Source organism: Perca fluviatilis, chromosome 11 (genome assembly GCF_010015445.1).
Source record: "Perca fluviatilis chromosome 11, GENO_Pfluv_1.0, whole genome shotgun sequence".
Taxonomy (NCBI): Eukaryota; Metazoa; Chordata; class Actinopteri; order Perciformes; family Percidae; genus Perca; species Perca fluviatilis.
The window spans coordinates 4,887,146-4,909,663 of record NC_053122.1 but is presented as its reverse complement, the minus strand read 5'-3'; the positions used below and the strand labels follow the sequence as shown (position 1 = coordinate 4,909,663).

Here is a 22,518-nt window from a genome sequence, read left to right as displayed (position 1 = left end):
TTGTAGTTATTGTCATTCTTCTTTATAATTATATTTGTTGTTTCCGTTGTTCTCTCTTCAGGTTATTGAGCTGAGGAGCATGGATGCTCAGCACCTCCTCCCAGAACACATCTTCAGAGACAAGTGTCCGTAAGTGTCCTACTTTGCAGACTGGAGGTTTAGTTTCATGACCATATCCAGAACCAGTTTTACATCAGTTGTAGAAATTAAGAGACTTGTCTGGCTATAAAACCTCTATAATATACTATAAAAAGCAACGTTTCAGTATAACGAGTACAGAATATTGACATGGAGTCTAATGTCTGATCATATTCTTGGTCTTATTTTCTAATCTTTCATTGATCAAGTCCCTAATTTGAATTAAAGTGTTGCTGATCTTAAATTGTATTTCATCTGGGCAATGTTTTTCGGTTTAGACAACGTTGTAAGGTTCTGTAGAAAAACATGCTTCTATTTCATCCTTACTGTCATCCAGGATTCATAGAACCGTACTTAAGTTCGTAACTTTCGTTTTATTTGTAAGATATCAAAAAAGTATAATTTTGGACACTTTTGTTATTGTAATTACATAGATGGCTGCTCTCTGTATCCTCGCTCATAGCTCCTCAGAGATCCCTCCTCCATCCTAGCTCCTCAGGGCAGGAATAAGAGCTTTGAGACGGCCTTCACTTTTTTTTACTTCAAATTTTTCCCAATTTCAAATTATGTCCCCAAAAGAAAACATTGTCAACATCTGTTTTATCTAAAAAGATAAATTTCTCTGTTTGTTCATCTCACTTCAATTGTATTGCTGCAAAATGGGATTGTCTAGCAGACAAACTGACCGACACATATATAATAATAGATCCATACTTGGTGTCTGTGTATCGATACAATATTGCCACGGAAAATATCGTGATACTATGCTGTATCGATTTTTTCCCCCTACCCCTAGCCAAAACGACTTCTGGTTCGAGCGAGAAGATACCAAATAAGAGACTTGGGATCCACCAATGGTCTTCATCCCTCTCCTTCTTTTTTTCTCCCAGAATCCCTGAATCTCTGGACAAGGAGGACCGACTGCTGTACTTCCAGACAGCCGACATGGCCGAGTGTCTGGCAGGACCGGGATACAACGCAGAGAGACTCTCCATTCCCTACATCCCGCAGGTCACAGGTACATGGAGCTCTTTTACAGAGCTTTGTGATGTTTTTAAATTATGTTCAGACGATAAAGGTTGGTGAAGGTGTCGCATTACATGGTATACATTTTAACCGCAAATCAACTGGGAAGCCTGGAGCTTTGAGTTTTTAAACATATTTAAGAAAATGTATGTATGTGTATATTTTTTTCCTTTTTAATTTATTTATTTAAATTTTTTTATTAAATTTTTTCTCCTTTTTTATTTTATTTATTTATTTATTTTTATTTTTTTATATTTTTCTGCTATTTTTTAATTCAATGTTATTTATTTATTTTTATTTATTTTTTCTTCTTCTCTTCTTTAACTTTTTGGGGTAAGGACAGTCGTGCGCTACCTGAAGTCATTTTGGTTTGGATGGTGGTTTATTTCCTTCCTGTTCTGATATTTTTCTGAACACAGAGAGCACTTGTATGTTGGTTATATTCTATTTCGATAAAAATTAATAAAATCTATTTAAAAAGAACAAAAACATATTTAAGAAAATCTCAAAACTAATATGAACCCTATTTAAATACATTTTTTTTAAGCATCTGACAGGATTTGAAGATGAGGCAGATCATTTGACACAGACCACACCAGAAGCAGACACGATAAATTTACAACTAAATCAAAAAGAGATGCAACAAAAATATTTTTAATTTAACTTATTTTTAAAGTAAGTGCTGTAGTATAACTAGCAGGAGACAAGTAATAATTGAGGTAAGTTTGGAGACATTACCTTATTTAATCATTAAATTAATAAATATTTTTGTTGCATCTCTTTTCGGTGTTGTAATTTGTAGATGTCCCTAAGCACTCTTACTGCCCGGTAGTAACAGCAGCAGCAGAGAACAGAAGCCAGCAGGCAAGTGTTATTTACATAAACTTCTGGTGTACTTACAAATTTTACAATCCATCGTTTTATGAGTGCATAACCTATTTGTACTACTGTAGACGCTTTGGTATCATTTCGGGCATTATTAGTGGGGTAATGTTAAGAGACACTTCGGATCCATTAGCCTCTGCGCAAGCTATCCAGAGTTGAACAAGTTATTAAACAAAGTCAGATCATAGGATTTAACATGGAGATTGTTGTCTTTTGGCACACCGTGTTACATTTGTATTTCCCTTCGGTTTAAACTCTCAGTGCCCCGCAGAACTGTTGGCACTCTTGGTTAAAGATCGTGCCGAAAAGGCTTTGAGGGATTAACAGCTTAAGGAGTTGTTCAGCGAACAGAAAATCAACTTTAAAGAACCCATTGTGAGATCGGCTTCATTACACAGAAGGTTGTCACAGTCAGCGTCATCCTCCCTGGCAATTAAAAGGGAGATTTCACATCAGGACAACAGCTGATTATGCAGCAACGATTAATCCTCAAGACTCATTTTCTTTCATTTTTTAAATCCAGCTTTGTGAGTGGGCTAAACTTGAAACCATACAAACCCAAAGCAAGGAAGATATAACATTCTTTTACCTAGTTTGATTAATTTAACTTTAATTTAACAGACTCCAAATAAATCCGGTATCAGGTTGAGAACACTACACCGTTTAACTGTCAGCATTTTAACCCTGTTTAATCCAGCTGCTAGCTAACGGTAGGCTAACGTTTCAGAGCATCAGAGAGCAGCACAGGCATTCAAGTGGCACTGAAATGAGGCACCGAAATCTGCGTTTCTATTGGGTCCGGTATATACCGGTTGTTATGGCGCCAGTGCCATATTAGAACCGGGTATTGGTACCCAGGCCTAGAAATGTGTTTATTTGGCACAGCTTTGGTCTAACAAACCTTCTGTTTTCTCCCCTCTGACATGCTTTCATCTAACATCAGTGCTCTACACAGTAGGAAAAATCCTCCACAGGTGCAAGCAGCGGTCCAGAGGTAACCGTTTAGAGTAGAGCTGTAGACGAGTCCGCTGTGGAGTTGTGTACTCTTTGAGATCCAAGATACTTTATTGTCATTGGATGAACACAACAAAATCACGTTGGTGGCAGTCAGTGCAGCGACAGTAAATAAAACGTACTGTAGACAAGGTTACCTGCTGTCCCTGATCTCCTGCCATTAAACAGCCCCTATTATGTTTTTTTTGGGGATTATTCCCATCTTTTAGTGTGTAATATGTATTTATATCTCTCCCACAGACAGCACTTTTTCTCAACTGCCCTAAAAACGGCTCGCCCACATTCCTGTTTGAAATTCCTCTACTAGTGATGTCATTGATTGAGAAAGCCAGCCCAGTTTTTCAAATGTGCTGCTCATGGTAGATGCTAGACCGGTGCTTATTCTGCCTCTGATTGGCTTGCCCTGGTATTCTTCACCTAACCAATCCCCACTCCCCATGCCTATACCTAACTACGTCGACCCTTCAAGCAGATCTGTTTTAGGACCTACCGCTGCCCATAGGTGCTGCCTGAGCAAGCACAGCCCGCCCAGCAGCTTGTTTGAATTTGGTTGACCAATCACAACATGTTGGGCCAGCAGACCAATCAGAGCAGACTGGGCTTTTTTTCAGGAAGATGGGCCAAGAGCTCAGACAGAGTGTTTCAGACAGAGGAGCTGCAGCAATGGCCACTATGAGAAACATATGTTTTTTGAATGTCAAATGATGTAAACCTATTCTAGTAGACCCCAAGAGTACAAATATGACACTGAAAGGAGTATAATAGGGGCTCTTTAAAGCTGGGTTTAGTTTAGCTGGAAACACTGCAGACGCATTCCAGTTATTATAGAAGACTGCCGTGCTAGATCAAAACAAAGATTATCTTCATCACTTCGGGGAAGCCATTTGAGGGCTCCATCCATGCTTTTAAGAACCAATAACAAATGAACGCAATGCTTAAAGATCCCCTTATTAATATTTTGTGCCTGATGTAATTTTTCCACAAAAAAGTTTAATTACCTTCTTAAAAAATTCTTCAAATTACATCTATGAGTGGGACTTCAATTGCATATTACAGCGCTCTCATTTCTGTGGCAGTGAGACTAAAAGTAGTAGTAGAGAGTTACTGATTTGACACTTGAGATTATTCTGCTGTATAGCAGTAAGAAAAGCTGTAAGATGCCTTTATAAGTATGAGGGGTGTTGAATGCAGTTTTTCAATGACCGATCCGCAGGTGATAAATTGTGTCCTGTGTGACAGTGGATGTAAACCCACTGAGCTAAAAAGGGGGTAGAACCAACAACCCACCAGCTAAGATGCCTTCCCATTGAGATACATACTGTAGGAGCCATCCACATACAACCACTATCCCACACCCTTAGATGGCTGACCAACTTTAGAGAAATCCTTCCTTGTTGTTTATTTGTTTATAGTGATACAGTAGTTGTTGTGTGTAGCTGTAGCATCATACTGTACCCAGAAATAAAATGGTTTGATCATTTCTGCTAACTATTTGCTTGCATTGCATCTGGAAATGTTATGGTGAGTACACATGCTACATGTAGACTAGGAATATTGGAGTAGTTTGTGTTTGTTGTCGTTCATCACACCTCCTCCTCCATGCTTCACGTGGGAACCAGGCATGTAGAATCCATCCGTTCACCTTTTCTGCGTCGCACAAAGACACGGTTGGAACCAAAGATCTCAAATTTGGACTCATCAGACCAAAGCACAGATTTCCACTGGTCTAATGTCCATTCCTTGTGTTTCTTGGCCCAAACAAATCTCTTCTGCTTGTTGCCTCTCCTTAGCAGTGGTTTCCTAGCAGCTATTTGACCATGAAAGCCTGATTTGCGCAGTCTCCTCTTAACAGTTGTTCTAGAGATGTGTCTGCTGCTAGAACTCTGTGTGGCATTCATCTGGTCTCTAATCTGAGCTGCTGTTAACTTGCGATTTCTGAGGCTGGTGACTCGGATGAACTTATCCTCAGCAGCAGAGGTGACTCTTGGTCTTCCTTTCCTGGGGCGGTCCTCATGTGAGCCAGTTTCGTTGTAGCGCTTGATGTTTTTTGCGACTGCACTTGAGGACACATTCAAAGTTTTCGCAATTTTCTGGACTGACTGCCCTTCATTTGTTAAAGTAATGATGGCCACTCGTTTCTCTTTACTTAGCTGATTGGTTCTTGCCATAATATGAATTGTAACAGTTGTCCAATAGGGCTGTCGGCTGTGTATCAACCTGACTTCTGCACAACACAACTGATGGTCCCAACCCCATTAATAAGGGAAAAATTCCACTAATTAACCCTGACAAAGCACACCTGTGAAGTTAAAACCATTTCAGGTGACTACCTCATGAAGCTCATTGAGAGAACACCAAGGGTTTGCAGCGCTATCAAAAAAGCAAAGGGTGGCTACTTTGAAGAATCTAAAATATAAGACATGTTTTCAGTTATTTCACACTTTTTTGTTAAGTACATAATTCCATATGTGTTCATTCATAGTTTTGATGCCTTCAGTGAGAATCTACTAGGTAAGTAGTCATGAAAATAAAGAAAATGCATTGAATGAGAAGGTGTGTCCAAACTTTTGGCCTGTACTGTATATGAGCCAAATGGTTGAGGAGATATTTATGGTTTATTTTAGGTATGTTATTTTAGGCGTTTTTCCCCGAGCAAGGGCAAGGGTTTAAAATGTTAAAAGAGGCTAAAAGCGGAGAGCTGCAGAGTATGTTTTGATTCGAAGTGGGTTCAGCACTTTGCAGTCAGGAAAATGGAATCGCCATTGGGGATGAAAAGAAGCTTTATTTCTTTGTCGATGAGCATGCCACTGACGGTTGGTGGTTCGATCCCTGGCCCATGCAGTCTACATGTCATAGTGTCCCTGGACAAGATCCCTGAACCCCCGAATTCCTCCCGATCAGGGATGCTCACAAGTCTCTGAGCTAGAGTCCAAGTCTCAAGTGGTTATAATAAGTGTTGTATCACCTGCTGCGGTCAGTCCGGGCTGCAGAGAACACAGCGTAGCATTATACGAAGCCCAGTTCACACCAAAGATTCACAACGAGACGAGTTGAGACTTCCAACTACTTGCAACTCGTCGGTCGTCAGCGTTCTGAAACCTGCCAGTTCACACCAATGAGACAAGACGGTTTATCATTTCTACAGCAACGACTCTCTGTACTTCCGACTTCCAGGCATTTTGTAGCTGCATATATCATTTGTTGCGTCTAAATATGAATGTGGATAACAGTGCAAGTGAGATGCTTGCTACAGTTACATTTCTAGTGATGAATCGGCAAAATCGTTTTATTTCTCTGATTCACGGCTTTGTCCTAGGCGCTCCCTCTCTTCAGTCACTCTCTCTAGCTCGCCCGACCGTACGTACCGTGCTCGCGGGCGCTAGGGTTGGGAAGGGGATAACACATCAGACATTTCCTAGATATAAAGATTGTTCACGAGTCCCGTATCTCAAGTCCAAGTCGAGGATGAAGTCTTGCGAAGACGAGTCTCAAGTCAAGTCTGAAATCACTGTGTGAGTCCCCATTTCTGCTCCCGATGCTGTGCCATGAACGTTTAGCTCCTATGGCAGCCGCGGCCCTCGCTATATGAATGTGTGTGTAAATGGAATGAATGGTGCCTGTAATGGTTGATCAGAGGAGAAAAGATCTATATAAAGCAGTCCATTTACTCAAACCATCTTGACAGTGCTGACATTTGGGACTAAGGAAGCGACACTATTAGCTGCATTCCCCCATCCACTGCCTTTCGGAGTATACACGGTTTCACAAAAGGGACACCTCGTGATTTATAAGATGATCACGGCTGACCTCGGGTTTCTCCAACGACCATAGCGACTGGCGTTCCAACAGCCAGGAGCAGTAACGTACAAAGCGGTATCGATCATCTTGACAACGGCCCCACAGAGGTTAATTAGCCCGGTTTTTCTATCGTTCAGTCAGAACTGAAGAAGACAAGACGTCATTGAAGCAGCTTTTACCAAGTCCAGCTGCCCTTTAATTTAACCCTTCATTGGATAATAATGAAGTGGACGACGATGGATGGATGGATGGATGGATGGATGGATGGATGGATGACTGAGAAACTTCAAAGATGTCAGTTATTTAGAATGTAATTCCCCACATATGTATTGCCAGTGAAGATCCTGAGCAAATAATGTTAATTTCAAGCCCTGGGTGTTACTTTTTGACTATTTCGTCTGACATTTTGAGTACTGACATAAAACTGAGTTTTGAAAACTAATAAAACTAAAAAATGATAGCCAATCTTAGTGTTTGATGTGATATTTCTTTCTGTGTCTTAAGACTTGTTGTTTTCAGCGGAAGTATCGGAGTCCATATTGTCATTGTTTCTGTGATGTAAGCCCTGAGCACACTGCTGCTTGGCAACTGATAACAAAATTGTTGTGATTATCTTTTTTTTTTTTTTTTTTTTGGGTATGCAGCTTATTTTTTCATGCTTTGGAACAAAACAAAGTGGATGAAATGATTCCTTTTTTTTAATTCATTTTAAATACCACTGTGAACATTGAAAGCACCATGAAACTCCTAATATAGCTTTTTTTAAACTTTAAAAAAAACAAACACAGATCGGTGTTTTCATGGTTTATGGAAGACTTAGACTAGTTCCGCATATTTGGCGGAGGGGTTAAGGGGTCTTTCCTCAAAAAAATTTTTTTCAATTAAATAAAATCTGCAATTTGACATTATTTTGTACCGTTATTATCACCATATCTGTGTCTTAATCGTTGGAAAAGCTAGAGCGATAATAGATAACACTCAAAAGACTTAAAGACAAAACTTGCTAAAGAAGTCTGACTACAATCATTAGATCTGAGAAAAGTCTTTTAGTTAGCTAGTTTAATGCGAATACATTTCACATTCATTCAGCTTAGGAGCTTCACCTAAGACTTATAATGCCAGTGAAAACCCTGCAGATCATATTTAAATTCAGTGTCCCTACTTGGAACAGTCTACGTTAGACAACACACTGAAGAGTAGGTGGGATGGTAAAACCAGCAATTACATTTAGCTATAAATGAGTTTCTTAAGTTGCCCATTGTGTGCACTAGTTGTTAAGCTAGTATATATACAGTATCATGATTTTAAAGTGATATTAATCTGTGGTGGATTTGTCTCTCGTTCTGCAGATGAAGATCGTCTGACCAGGAGGAAGAGTTTCGTAGACACAATCTCCCTTCAAGTGGACATCGTGTCCAACAGCCTTCCAGACAAGGTCGGTCTAATTTTGCATGAGAACACACCCCTGGTACCCTGGAAATCCAGAGTTCTCGCGAAAGCACAATTTGCTGATATCCCGTTTTGTTTTTTAATTTCTCTGCAGTCCCAGCTGGCGGAGGAGATCACGTTCGAGACCCTGAAGAAAGCCATCGGTGAGAGCCAAAAGAGAAGTTGTCTTTCAGCCTCCCATCACGTCTCTGTGGACTCGCTCAAGTGTCTTCCTGAATGCAAACGAAATATTGGCTTTCTGTCAAGAGCTCCATCATCCTTTAGGCCCCCAAGCGTCTCTGACGAGCAGCCAACATGTCGACATTAATGTCCCGTGAATTATAAAGGGACACGACACTGCTGAAGAAGTCTGATATCAATGTCAAAGTTTATATACAGCTCACACCTTTTTTATAACTATTCCAAATATTGGGCGCCTGGTCAGCTCGCCTGGTGGAGCGGGCGCCCATGTCTAGGGGTTTGCTCCTGTGGCCCTTTGCTGCATGTCTTTCCCCCCCTCTCTCTCCCCCTTTTTAAGTCTAATCTGGCCTATGCAAATAAAGGCCTAAAATGCCAAAACAAATAATCTTAAAAAAAAAAGATTTTCCAAATATTTTTTTACTGTTCTGCTGAAGATAAAACAATTTAATTTGGCGTAAATATATATGACAAGTTTGTGCGTGCGTGGGTGCTTGTATGAGAGAAAATAAGCATAAGCATTCTCTGTCTCCTTAAAAATAATGGGGATTGAAGCTAAGTAACTTTTCTTTTTGGACACGTCAATTGTGCTGTTTTCAGATACCACGGGTCTGGAGGAGCAGGAGAGGGAGAAGAGGCGTCAGGTGATGGAGAAGTTCCAGAAAGCTCCGTTTGAGGAGATAGCTGCCCACTGCGAGTCCAAGGTAGAAATCAACCACTCAGAAAGAGAAAAGCGGTGAAGTTTCCCGTGTCAGTAAACTCATTAAGCTCACTGTGAACGCTGTGTTTCTGCAGGCCAACATGTTGCACGACCGGCTGGCGCAAATCTTTGAACTTACAATAAGGTAAGTCATCTTTTTTTTTTTTCATAACCTTTGTTAATAACTTTTTCAATTTCATAAAAATTTAATAATCTTGATTTTAGGATTTGATTTTGATAGAGTATCTGTACATTGTCAGATATTGTAGCTGAACATCAAGCAAAGCAACTGTTACACATTTCTGTGGTCTTGTTTGCAAATCTAAAGTTAAAACTGAAAACTGAACAGAATGCAGCTTTGTAAAATTACATTGTGATTAATTTTAATATAAAGAAGCGTCATCTGTAGTGACATTTCCTCTTGCTATGCTCACGGTGTTGCTTTCAGGGTGGGTTTGAGTTTATCTCAGGACACGTCTCAAACTACGACCAAATGTATACCACGAAGTCATGGCAAACCGGAAAAAATCTCTTTTTTTACAGGCTCGGAAAAGTCATTTAAAGTTTTTTTTTTTTATTTAAGATTGTTTTGGGGCTTTTCCGCCTTTATTTTGACAGGACAGCTAGGTGGCAAAGGGGAGAGAGAGGGGGGGAGACATGCAGGAAATCATCACAGGTCGGATTCAAACCCTGGACCCTCTGCGTCGAGGCAATTTTTCTAATAATGCAGGCTTAGTGTACATTTAATATAAATGTCTCTCTAATGACCAATGCAATTTGAATCCTTCATTGGAGATGCCGTGGAAACGTTTAGAATTTTTTTCCATGAAAATGTGAGGGAACCCTGGCTATACATTGGGATATATGCTAACATAGCATGCTAATAGGTGAACAATAGAAAGTTACACTAAAATACTTAATGTCAGCATGTAACCCTGCATACCTCCATGGAAACCTGCTTATATGCTAAACACATGTCGAAGCCAAGTCTGACAGTTTAAAGCTGATGCTTATATGTCCTTAAATTAAAAAAAATTATTTAGGCAACAAATTGAACAACAGCACAACATTTTCAAATGGTATAGCTCATTCGTAAAGATCTCTGAGTAGACAGGTCTTCATCTAAGTCACCTTCTAGGACTAGTTTCTTCATCTAATTGGTGATATGGGATATCCCAATGTAACATCTTGCCCCTCTCTCATCACCACCTTCACCCCCCACCCCTCCCCCCCCAGGCCTCCACCCAGCCCGTCCGGAGTGGTTTCCATCTCATCGGGACACACTCAGCACCAGTCGGTCCCCGTCTACGAGATGAAGTTTCCAGACCTGTGTGTCTACTGATAACTCTGCAGCAATAACATCTCTCACACACACGCACACACGCACACCTTCACAAAAGAAATGACGAGAGAATTAACTACACAATTTACACAAGTTTCCTCTACTCAGACCAGCACAAGGGTGTCACGCAAAATGCAGCAAAACAGCCATTTTCAATTTGATATAAAGCCGAGTTTGCCTATGCAAAAAAAAAGCTAAACTTCCTTAATCTCGTCTCTTCTATCTTTAAATCCAACTCAGTTTGATATTTCGTTTGCGAGCCTAAAATGTCAAAACGTTACTTCTGAATCCTCTAAAAACCTCTCGTTCTGCTCTTTATTAAATACTTGGATCCATTATTACGCCTAAAGCAGACCGGCGTTAAACCCTCCAGCTCTACATAAACTGATTTGCTGCATTTTGTTGCCTGACTCTCATCCCTGAAACTAAACGAAAACCTATGAGTCAAGAACAAAAGAAAAGAACAGCTTCCGCTCTTGAGATTTCAGTGTCTAGACGCTTAATCGGATGTTGCTTCACACCTTGTACAGTACATACACCGTAGTCTACAATTACACTCTCCTACGAACGGCTGAAACCAGTTTCAATCTTAAAACTTGAGTCTGGTTTTAGGTGTGACGCTCTTATATTCAGAGCCAGCTTCTGCCTCTTCAGTATGTGTTCTCATGTTGATAAGTAGGCGTCACAAATAGGTGAAAACGTACAATATATATTCGTTGTCATAGGAAAATAACTTCACCGGTGGTAGAAGGTAGATTAGTTTTAGGCTCACCACTGTTCAGGCTACTCAGTCTTTGCTATTTAAAGGAATACAAGCATGAGAACTACCAGCTGAGTTGTCAGAGATAAAAGAAAAGCAATAAACTGCTTGGCAGAGACTCTCCAAAGAGACAAGCTAAAGGGTGTTTAGTTTTCAACGCTGCTCGGTAGAAATGGCTCGCTCACGCTTGCCGATTTTGGGTTGGCTTCGGATGTGGTGCGTTCCAGAGCTCCTGAAAGTGTCAAATATTCAGACTTTGATGTTGGAGAGCTTCAGCGTAACTGTGTGAAACCTTTGCGAATCAGACCAAAGTAGCTTTTTGAAATTCCTTTTTTCATCATTGAGTAACGTTATCTCTGTCAAAATAACCTGTCTGGTAAATGGTTCATCTTTGGTTTAAATATGTTATACTTACAGTAAACCTGTAAGGTTGTGTTCGCACTTGGCGTCTTTTTTTAAGCTGCCAGCGTCTGTTTTACATTATAATCCTAGTGTGGAGTAAACCGTGTTTTCAGTAAAGTCCTGAGAGCTTTTTTAAACGCCGCCGCCGACTTCTTTTCTGCAGCTCGGATCAAATTTTTAAAGTTGAAAAAAGTTCAACTTTTCTGAAAAGAAAAAAAAAAAAGCCCTACGTCAAGCGCTTTTTTGAGTAGCCAGACCTGTTGTAAAAATGTAATTGATTTGAATTGAGCCGGAGCACAGCGAGTTATATGATATGAGTGGTGCTCCCTGTGCAGGGAACTAACTTTGTTGTATCTAACGTTAGCACCTCTCTCTCTTTCTGTTCTTTCTCTAGCTCGCTCCACCACTTTGTTTAATCTAACGTTAGCATTAGCACCACTCCACATAGCGCTCTAGTATACTGTAGCAGACGCTAATTTTTGTTCTCTTTTGGATCCAAAATGCTGCCAGCTTTTTTATTTTATTTTACTACAAAGCGCCCTGGTCAATTTTTACTTGTCAAAAAAGACGCCGAGAGCGAACATAGCCTTAGGAAGTATGATTTGACAGAGAAAATCTCACTCAGTTTATTTATCAGCGTGTTCAACATTTTCCATTCCTCGCTCTCTTCTATATTGGTTTACAGTCTCAGAAACCCAAACCTGATATTGTCTCAGTGTAATGTGCAGGATCACAAAAGGAAAACTGTAGATAATCTCCATCACCAGCCTGAGTGTAAACATAACCCTAGTTATATCAGCCGATGTCTTCATGTTGTTTTTAAACTGATTTGGAATAAAACCTTTAAAGACCTTTTAGGGATAAAATGTGACTGGATCGTTCACACGTCTTTAGTCGTGAACATACACAATGAGCTCTTAAGGGATGTAAATATATTACATTCTTATGTCGAGACTTTTTCCGTACCTGTACTCTTAGCTCAACACATTTCAGCACTTATTTACTTGCGTTTAACTCTTAGTTGTCCACTTTGTTTCAATTCAGCCCGACATTGTGTTCATGTTAGCCGATGTCTTGTTAGGGGGAAGCTAGTGACGTTTCTGTCCCACTGACATACGTTTTAGCCAACATAGAATTAGCCGCAGCAGTTTTTCACAAGAATAAAATAAAGAAATATATGATTTAAAGAATTCCTATTACTGTAAGTCAACTCACAAAAACCTCAGTCCATTTCAATCGCACTTGCTGTCGTTTTTCTGAAGCTGTTTTCCCCGGATTGAGTTAGGCAGCTAGCTAGCTAGGTAGGAAGATGACGTCCCCCTACAGTACGTAACCCCACAAACAAAGCTCTGATTACAGAAATAGCAAAACAGAAATAAGCATCAGTGGGCGCCACGCCCAAGCCCAGAGATGTGGCCGGCGATTCAGAGGTCTAAAACCAGGCTAAATAGTGCGTTCCATTTGTACTCCGAAGTCAGGCTCTGGTCTTGATCTCCCCCCTAGTGGATACACTTTGAAGTACGCACAAAGTCAGCCAAGTATGTGAAAAATACTGCTTGTAAATGTAGTATATGCCTTGTTAAAACTGAGCACTTCCGTGTAGTATTACCTGGGGACATCTAGTAAATTGTAATAATTCCAGAGGTTGTCTGTGATCTTAATCCTGTGCACCTGTAATTTGTCATGTCGAAATTCCACCGCAAATTGCAGACGGTCGCCAAACACAGAGGCTGTGTGATAATATCAGTCCCTTTCAAATCAGCTTCTCTGTGATTCGGGGTCGTGTTGGCTGCATTGGCAATCATAAAAGAAAGTTTTTACATCACATGTGGGGGATTATGTCAGTAAATTCAAGTAAAATACAGACTTCACTGATTCGGTGCAAATGTGAAACGCAGATGTGGGGCGGTGATTTTTTTAAATCTCTGTCCCCTGGTAATACCTGTGCAAATGGGGCTTCACTTTGTGATTTGAATCAACATGTAATTGCAGCTGTGTGGCTGAAGAAGTCCTTTCTGTGGGATTAGATTTCATAGGGCAGGATGACTTTGTTCTCTACTCTCTGTGCACAGTTGATACGTTGCCTATTTGCGTCTCCATTTCGAACCCCGCAGCTTTTTAGCTCCACACAGCTTTGTTGGCAGCTTCTAAAAGACAAAGACAGAAGTCGTTCCGCTCCTGTTCCATAATTTCAAAATGCCTAAATCAAAAAAAAAATTATCCCAGATGTTATCAGAGCAGGCGTCCTGCCGCGTGGAGTTTCGGATACAAAGCAGTGACATTTTGGGATGATTTAATCATCTGTGCTTTTTCAACACTTACCACAGGGCCGTGTTTTGTTTTGCGAGAGCGGGATAGGAGGCAGTTTTTTTTCGGGAACGAGATGCTTCTTATCTGCTGGAGCTGCAGCTGTGATCTGTTTATAACAGATGGTTATCGGTGTCTCCTCTGATCTGAGCTCAGTGGCGGAAGAAAAACCCTCTAGTTGGGAAACTTGCCGCCATCATTTTGTACGAGCAGCTGTGCAGAGCACATCTTCACCGGACGCTTTATTCCAGGTCAAAGGTCAGCGTTTCCTTTCACTCAGAGATGATTGACTGGTTTGGGAGTAGTCCTCTGGTTTATTGGCATTTCTTTAAACCAATCACAGTCGTCTTGAGCGGTGCTAAGCACCGGACGGAGCCACGGTGCCTCTGCTAAATAGTCTCGGGAAGGAACTTGTTTTGGTGGAACGTGAACGTTCAAAAGTAGTTTTAGTCGTGCAACAGAAAACTCCGATTGGACAGATAGTCTAGCTAGCTGTCTGGATTTACCCTGCAGAGATCTGAGGAGCAGTTAACCATAGTCCTCACAAATCCACCGGAGGTTAGAACGCCAACACAAAGAAAGAGGAAGGGGACGGACATCCGGCTGAAAATTAGGCTACATTTACATCGCTACATTTTGGTTTTTACGCGTTTAGTTTTGAGTCAAAATGTATCTCCGTGCACGGGAGTGTTTTTAGCTGCAGTAGAAGAACTAATCTCCGTTCAAACTAACACGCCCAAACCAAAATATCTCATCATCATTCTGGTATACTGGGCATAAACAGGAGGCAGCGTGGAGACTCCGCCCACTGCTGGTAGTTGCCATGGTAACGTTAGTAGCTTTAGTCTCAGAGAACGAGACGTCGTGTCGATAAAACCCAATCAAGAGGAGAAACTTTGGCGTCAGCGTCGCTGTTGCCAAAGGTCTCCGTTTGGCGGCCGTTGAGACTGAAACACAACCACGCAGATTACCAACCAGAACGGGTCAGAAGGGTTTCCTAATGTCTCGGTTTAGGGGCTCGGAAACACCAGAGCAGGGGGAATGAGAGGGGGAAACACCAGAGCAGGGGGAATGAGAGGGGGAAACGCCAGAGCAGGGGTGAGAGGGGAAACGCAGCAGGGGGAATGAGAGGGGGAAACGCCAGAGCAGGGGGAATGAGAGGGGGAAACGCCAGAGCAGGGAGAATGAGAGGGGGAAACACCAAATTGCTGCCGGAATTTCGGTCCGGCTTGTTCTCGTTGCACCTTTCCTCTGTTTAGAGTTTAAATTCGATGCTGAACGATGGAGAAATAAGACGGGAAAGTGAATGTAAGAGAAGAGAGAGAAGAGGTTGAAGCTGTTTGCGTTTTGATGGATTTTTGTACGTTTCCAGATGGTTTTGTACGTTAAAGGTTGTCGAGCGCAGGTTGTGTTCCTGAACGAGAAGGTTGGCACACTGATCCCCAACATGACACATTACTTGAAGCGTTTGCAGTAGTTTTCTGAGCAGAGCAGCCTCGAAATAATAAAAAAATCCCTTTTGATATTTTCCATCTGTATAAAGAACTCTCCTCCACCGATGCATTAAAGTGATTTTTATCTGCATAACGTCTTAGCTTTAAATGCAAACTCTTTTGATTTTCATATCACAGTTATCATAGCTTGACTTAGAAACATGCATTATATAAACTAACTGCACGGTATTTTAATATCTCGTCGTCAACCGGGGAATATAAATCCATCTAAACAAGTTATTAGTATTTTCTAAAATCAGATTTTTCGTCAAACTGATGTAAAATAAGCCAGCGCAGCGGAAACTGCTTTTAAGTTTGGAGAAAAGTCCGATTCAAACGGTAGATGTTTGCTTAGATACGATCACTTCCTTTATGAATGTGTCATCATAGCAGTATATCATATATTTTTGTACATTGTATGCATCCTGTACGGTTGAATTGTTGCCTGGTAGAGATTGGGAAAATGTATTTCTTGTTTATTTGTTGTCGTTTACGATGACGTCGACAGTTCAGGGTTTCAACGGGATTGTGCAGTTCTTATCCACGCGGGAGAAATTGTCTCAGTGTTACTTTCTCTATTATATCATTTCAAATATGCTGAGAAATTCGTGAATATTATATCTTTAAGTGAGAGGATGTCAGGTATTTTTGCTTACAACAGAGAAGAGTTAAATCAGCGGTAATTTTAGCATCCAGAGTTTAATGTTCCCGCAGAAGTTGCAGCTCGCAGAGTCTCAGTTACATAATCCTTCCAGACTTCTTCCATCCAGAAGACTCAGCTCCAGATTCACTCCGATTATTCTGCAAAAACTGTTTCACAGTTGAACATTTTCTCTTGCGGCTTGAAGTGTTAAAGGTGCAGTAGGTAAGAGTTATAAAACTATCTTTCTGTCATATCTGCTGAAACTGACCCTATGTTCCAGTAGAACTACATGAAGCAGGTCATTAAAAAAATAAATCCAGCTCCTCTGGCTCCACCTACAGCCTGGAGTGTGATTTACAGAAATCCACCACTCCCTGTTCAGATGCACCAATCAGGGCGGGGGTGTCTAACTGCGTGTCAATCACTGCTCATGCACACGCATTCATTCTCCCTTTTGGGGGGAGGGGCTTAGGAGACTGTTTTGGGCTTTAGCGGAAAGCGGGGGGAGGGACTGAGAAGTTGTCGATGTTCAAATTCTTTGGCTAAGTCCTGGATCTTCCCAATCCTACCTACAGCACCTTTAAGTTGTGTTCACAGAGAAATGTCTGCATTTCAGATCGGGACAGAAACCAAACCTTCTAAAAGACTGCCGGGAAACAACAACCACTTCATCAAACTGCTTTTTATTTATTAACCAGCATTGATATTCCGATGAATTTTGAATGTCTTTATAATGACAATGCTCAGCGCACAACTAGATGGGTCAACATTTATTGTAGACCTAAATTGATATGTTGGCCGGGTCAAAATTTGCAAGGGACCCGGATTTGGCCCACGGGCCTTTGGGTTTGACACGTGTTGTTTAGAGCCATTTAGGCCTTTTAAAAAGCAGAGAACCATTTAGTTTCCAGAGTGTGAATCTGGCAGTACAATCACACAGATCTCTGAGGTTTGATTGAGGTTATTTGCACAACTTGTTGCCTTGGTCCGACACATGATGAAAAAGTAAATATGTAATCAATGGCTGTCATCAGCACGCTCAGCAGAGTCTGTGACACACAGCTCGGAGAGGCTATAAAGGCACTTTAAGAGGTTAGCGCCTGATTGCTCCAATCAGGGTCAAATCACTGACTTCTTCTCAGAGTCCGAATCCAGAGACAGTTGTCTGCACATCCACCGGATCATTCGCCAATCTGCCGAAATGCAAACAAATACAGTATAGGCTAAAAACTATCGATACTGGTTTTTCAAGGCCGATATCGATACCGATTATTAGTAGTTAATGAAACCGATAACGGATATTTGGAACCGGTATGCGTTCACAGTTACAATGAAAATCTTTAAGTCAAAATTGACAAAAAAAAGTTTGTTTAAATGCTTTGAGAAAGTATGAAATAAAGATGAAACTCTAAACATAATACACAGTCAAAAAATATCTAATAAAAAACGTTTGTCTGCAGGTGTTGCAGACAGCTCACAGTGCTGTAGCCGAGCCATAGTAGAGCACTTTATAATAATTAACTTGGTAACACGTTACTTGAAGGTATCGACATAATCGTGACATGACACTGTCATAACTCTGACATGACACTGTCATGAACGCGTCATAAACGTTATAAACAAGTCATAAACGTTTATGACTTCTGTCATTAAGTGTCATTTGGTTTTCGTCACGACAAGTTGACATTGTTTGGGTCGTCTTGATTATGACAACTTGACATTAACCAGGATGACATCACCAGAGGATGTCTTTGTCATGACAACTTGACATAAAATTTCTTTGAAGTGTCCTTATTAAGGCAACTTGACATTAAACAGGATGACATTATGTCAAGTTGTCATGACAAATACATTTTCTGGTAATGTCATCCTGGTTAATGTCAAGTTGTCATGACAAAGACATCCCAAACTAATTTAATGTCAACTTGTCATGACCAAGACAACTTCTGGTAATGTCACTTTGATTAATGTCAAGTTGTCATAATCAAGACGACCCAAACAATGTCAACTTGTCATGACAAAAACCAAATGACACTTAATGACAGACGTTATAAAAGTTTATGATTTGTTTATAACGTAATGACATGTTATGACATATGTCGATACCTTCAAGTAAAGTGTTACCATTGACTTTACCGGTTATCAGTAATTTAAAACGGATACAGATAATCTTCAAACTGCCATATTTTTATCCCAAATAATCGGCGTGGAGTGAATCTGGGCCTGAATCTGTCCGGAGCTGCAACTTTCGTGTCAATAGTTAACTCATTAGTACGGCAAATGATCTGAGAACAGCTGAAAGCTTAGCTGGATGCAGAAATCAATCATCAGTCTGTGAATGACTCATCTCTGCTACTTCTAATAAAGTATATTTCATAGATATATAGCTCGATTAGCTCAGTTTAATAACCGTCATTATGAAACATGATGTTTGCACTTTGATCACTGTGTACCTGGTACTATAGCAAAAAATGAATCGGCACAGATTAGTGTGTTGGTACGACTTGATCATCAGAGGTATTTTTCCCCCAATGTTTAGTTTGTAAAATGTTGTATTTAAGAATAACTGGGTGTCAAACTGTCAAAAGTCCCTCCTGACCGGTGATTAAAGTCACTATCAAGTCTTAAAATTTTATCGCTTTGCTTTTGTTTTTCAACCTGGACCCTATGTCCAAGTGACTGATGGGAACAATAATCTAGTCCCCAGTATTAAGCGAGACCGTAAAAACAAGCTACAAAGTGAGTTTAAGGGGCAATTATGTTCAATTTCCGTCCACTAAAAGTTCTGTTTTTGCAGCTGACAGGCTCCGATTATTACGCTAAGTGTCTGACAACATTATGGAAAGGAGACAGTCCCTACAGAGACAGATCTTTTTGTTAAAGAGTAAGATCCTTTTAGTTTAACCTGACACAGCCTTGAAATCTCCTTCGCTAAAGCCGTCTTGGTTCGTCTTTCCACTGTTCCAACAATCACCACTCTGGTTTGGTTGGAATAAACCCTTAATTAATCCATTTACATGTGGAGATATGCTGGCTCTATACACGCTAAAAGTCCTGATTATTTACATGGAGTCTGGTGGAGATATGCTGGCTCTATACACGCTAAAAGTCCTGATTATTTACATGGAGTCTGGTGGAGATATGCTGCTCTATACACGCTAAAAGTCCTGATTATTTACATGGAGTCTGGTGGAGATATGCTGGCTCTATACGTGCTAAAAGTCCTGATTATTTACATGGAGTCTGGTGGAGATATGCTGACTCTATAGTGCTAAAAGTCCTGATTATTTACATGGAGTCTGGTGGAGATATGCTGTCTATATAACGCTAAAAGTCCTGATTATTTACATGGAGTCTGGTGGAGATATGCTGTCTCTATACACGCTAAAAGTCCTGATTATTTACATGGAGTCTGGTGGAAATATGCTGGCTCTATACACGCTAAAAGTCCTGATTATTTACATGGAGTCTGGTGGAGATATGCTGTCTCTATACACGCTAAAAGTCCTGATTATTTACATGGAGTCTGGTGGAGATATGCTGACTCTATACGTGCTAAAAGTCCTGATTATTTACATGGAGTCTGGTGGAGATATGCTGTCTCTATACACGCTAAAAGTCCTGATTATTTACATGGAGTCTGGTGGGTTTGGGTATAGCGATCTTTTAGTGGACGCGAACTGACGGTGAGCATTTGCCCTGTGTGTTTACGTTGCAGCCCGGTTCACGGCTGCCGGTTCCAGCATTCCAGCTCAATACTGGACCAAGTTCAAAGATCTTTGTTCACATTAGTCACTTAGACACCAATGCATGGAGAAACAGGGTCCAGGTTGGAAAAAAAGAAAATGTAATTACCCTTTAAAGACAAGAGATGAAATCAGTAAAGAGGGGTGAAATCATTTCGCTGTTGACATGCCTTACTTCAGAATGCTGGACACAAAAAAAAAAAAAAATCGCTTTAAAAATAATAAAGTGATGAACTTTTTGTTCACTTTTTAAGGGGGACTTTTTTCAGTTTCCCAGCTGAATTCTGCAGAACAGAAGAACAAAACCAGCCGAGCTTCTGATGATGTTTTCTTATGTTTGTGATGCAGCAGTTTGTGTCTTTGTGCCAGTTTTAGAGACACCGTGTCTGTGTTCAGCCTTCACAGCGAGCTCGGCTTTGTTTCAAACACACGGGGGACTTTAACCACTAACAGCGCTGGGGTTCTGCTCAAGTCTCAGTTTGATTTAAGAGCCGACAATTTACTATTTTCTTCTGATGGTTCCACATGTGCAGAAGCCCCTAAATTCACATTTTTCCCACAGATTACAGCCATACAAACGGCTTTAACTTTTCTATTGTTTCGGTGACGGAACTTTTTGTCATGCATTTGTTTAATCACTCTGCTCCCTGTTTCATTTCATCCCTAAAATGTTTAATCATAAATGACAAAATCTGCAATAGAGTTGAGATAGCGGAGTTAGTTCGTAGGTTGAAAGAAAGTAGAAACCTGTAGGGGGGGCTCTATAGAGAAACCTGTAGGGGGGGGCTCTATAGAGAAACCTGTAGGGGGGGCTCTATAGAGAAACCTGTAGGGGGGGCTCTATAGAGAAACCTGCCAGCAAAAAGCGAGAAACCAGAGAAGAAATGGCCCAAACTGCATAGCGCCCCTTTAAGTAAACTTTAAAAAAAAGAAAATATGTGGAACCAACAGAAATGAAATGTATTGAAATGATTTCCTTCAGTGGCAGCAGAGCCTCAGCGCTTTATTACAAAGCCTCTATTTCATAGGTAGTTGTACATTGAGATTGATGTTCCAGACATAAATAAATTGTTTCTATCAATACCGGCGAGCTGTGATGTCTTTATTACAGGTTTTTTTTTAAGAAAGATGCAACACATGAATGTTTGCTTTTATTTATCGTTTTTCTTTAATGTGTTCTGGAACATTGTTTCATGTCACAAATCTGTAAAAAAAAAATGTATAAATTACAACTTCTCTTATTGGGAACAAAAGCATCTGTTAATAATCTTTAAACAATTAATCACAATTATTATTATTGGAAAGCAATACATTCACATTTTAGGGTTGGCCCAAAAAGGGGGGGGGGGGGGGGGGGGTCCCAGACTCATGATAACAACAGTGCTAACCTAACTGGAGATTTGAAAGTATGACGATGTCCCAGTTCCAAGCCGAGCCGCCCTCCTGACTGTAGTTTAAAAAGGTCTTCAAGAAATACATTACAACAACAAAATCCCAGTGGCTTAGACCTGGTGGGGGGGCAAGTTAGGCCCAGTGGGCCACCAGGCTTGCAAGACACTGGGGGAAACCCTGCTTTTAGTTTCCCTCTTCCTCCTCTCCTCCCCCCTCTTCCTCTTCCTCCTCTCCCCCCTCTTCTTCTTCCTTCTCCTCCTCTTTCTCCCCGGTACCCCCCGGTCCCGTCCCCCCTGGTCTTTGGCCCTGGCTCTGCCCTGCACTCGGCCTGTGGTTGTGGGTTTGAATCCCGCTTTGTGTCTCTCTGGGCGGCTCTCTGGTCTCCTCGCTGCCGGAGAAAGGAAGAGGAGGAGGATGAGGAGGGGGGGGTGTGGAGCTGCCGGACCATCCAGCCAGAGGTTTCTTGGGCGTCTCTTCGTGCTGCTGGTCAGAGTCTTCATCACTGCAGACAGACAGTATGTGTGTTCATCGATACGTTCTGCAAAACGCCTCGAAAACAGACTGTTAGACTTTATGTGTAGGCCTGTAACAAAAACTTGGAAAGAGACGGTAGAAAGAAGGAAGGAAGGAAGGAAGGAAGGAAGGAAGGAAGGAAGGAAGGAAGGAAGGAAGGAAGGAAGGAAGGAAGGAAGGAAGGAAGGCGAGAATAGGTCGAAAATAGTAATACAAACTTTAGTAGAAAGAAGGAAGGCAACACTAGGCTGACAAAAGTGACAAAATTCTATTCAAAAGCAAAAAAAACTCGAAAAAAGTGACAAAAACTTTGAAGAAAAAAAGACAGTAGGACATAGTCAGGAAGGAAGGCAAGAAGAGGTCCAAACAAACGACAAAACCTTCAAAAAAAGGTGACAGACTTCAAAAACGGCGACAAAAACTTGGAAAAAAGCGACAAAGTCAGTAGAAGTAACTACAGCCTTGGAACTGGAAAACCTTTTGCAAAAAATGTCACGTTACCCCCTGCAGTCCTCCAGAGTACCCCTAGGGGGACACGTACCCACTGCAGGCCTCCAGAGTACCCCTAGGGGGACACGGACCCACTGCAGGCCTCCAGAGTACCCCTAGGGCGACACGTACCCCCTGCAGTCCTCCAGAGTACCCCTAGGGCGACACGTACCCCCTGCAGTCCTCCAGAGTACCCCTAGGGCGACACGGACCCCCTGCAGGCCTCCAGAGTACCCCTAGGGGG

The 22,518-nt window shown here is 41.2% G+C and overlaps 2 protein-coding genes across 6 annotated transcripts in view; one reads left to right on the top strand and one right to left on the bottom strand.

Annotated features, from left to right (window-relative positions):
• Positions 1–14,403, top strand: part of efr3a (EFR3 homolog A (S. cerevisiae)) — a 168,594-nt gene extending 154,191 nt beyond the window's left edge. For 3 of the 4 annotated variants that reach the window (XM_039815921.1, XM_039815920.1, XM_039815922.1), the window contains 7 exons: positions 62–129; positions 1,029–1,156; positions 8,211–8,296; positions 8,405–8,453; positions 9,088–9,191; positions 9,283–9,332; positions 10,424–14,403. In XM_039815921.1, the coding sequence (XP_039671855.1) occupies positions 62–129; positions 1,029–1,156; positions 8,211–8,296; positions 8,405–8,453; positions 9,088–9,191; positions 9,283–9,332; positions 10,424–10,529 (591 nt within the window). In that variant the 3' untranslated portion in view covers positions 10,530–14,403. Of the gene's footprint in view, positions 1–61; positions 130–1,028; positions 1,157–2,992; positions 3,276–8,210; positions 8,297–8,404; positions 8,454–9,087; positions 9,192–9,282; positions 9,333–10,423 lie in introns of those variants that run through there. The other variant, XM_039815923.1, reaches the window with a different exon arrangement.
• Positions 14,404–21,451: 7,048 nt separating this feature from the next.
• oc90 (otoconin 90) overlaps positions 21,452–22,518 on the bottom strand; it is a 50,749-nt gene continuing 49,682 nt past the window's right edge. For both annotated transcript variants that reach the window (XM_039814499.1, XM_039814498.1), the window contains one exon: positions 21,452–21,774. In XM_039814499.1, coding sequence (XP_039670433.1) covers positions 21,456–21,774 — 319 coding nt within the window. In that variant the 3' untranslated portion in view covers positions 21,452–21,455. The remainder of the gene's footprint in view (positions 21,775–22,518) is intronic.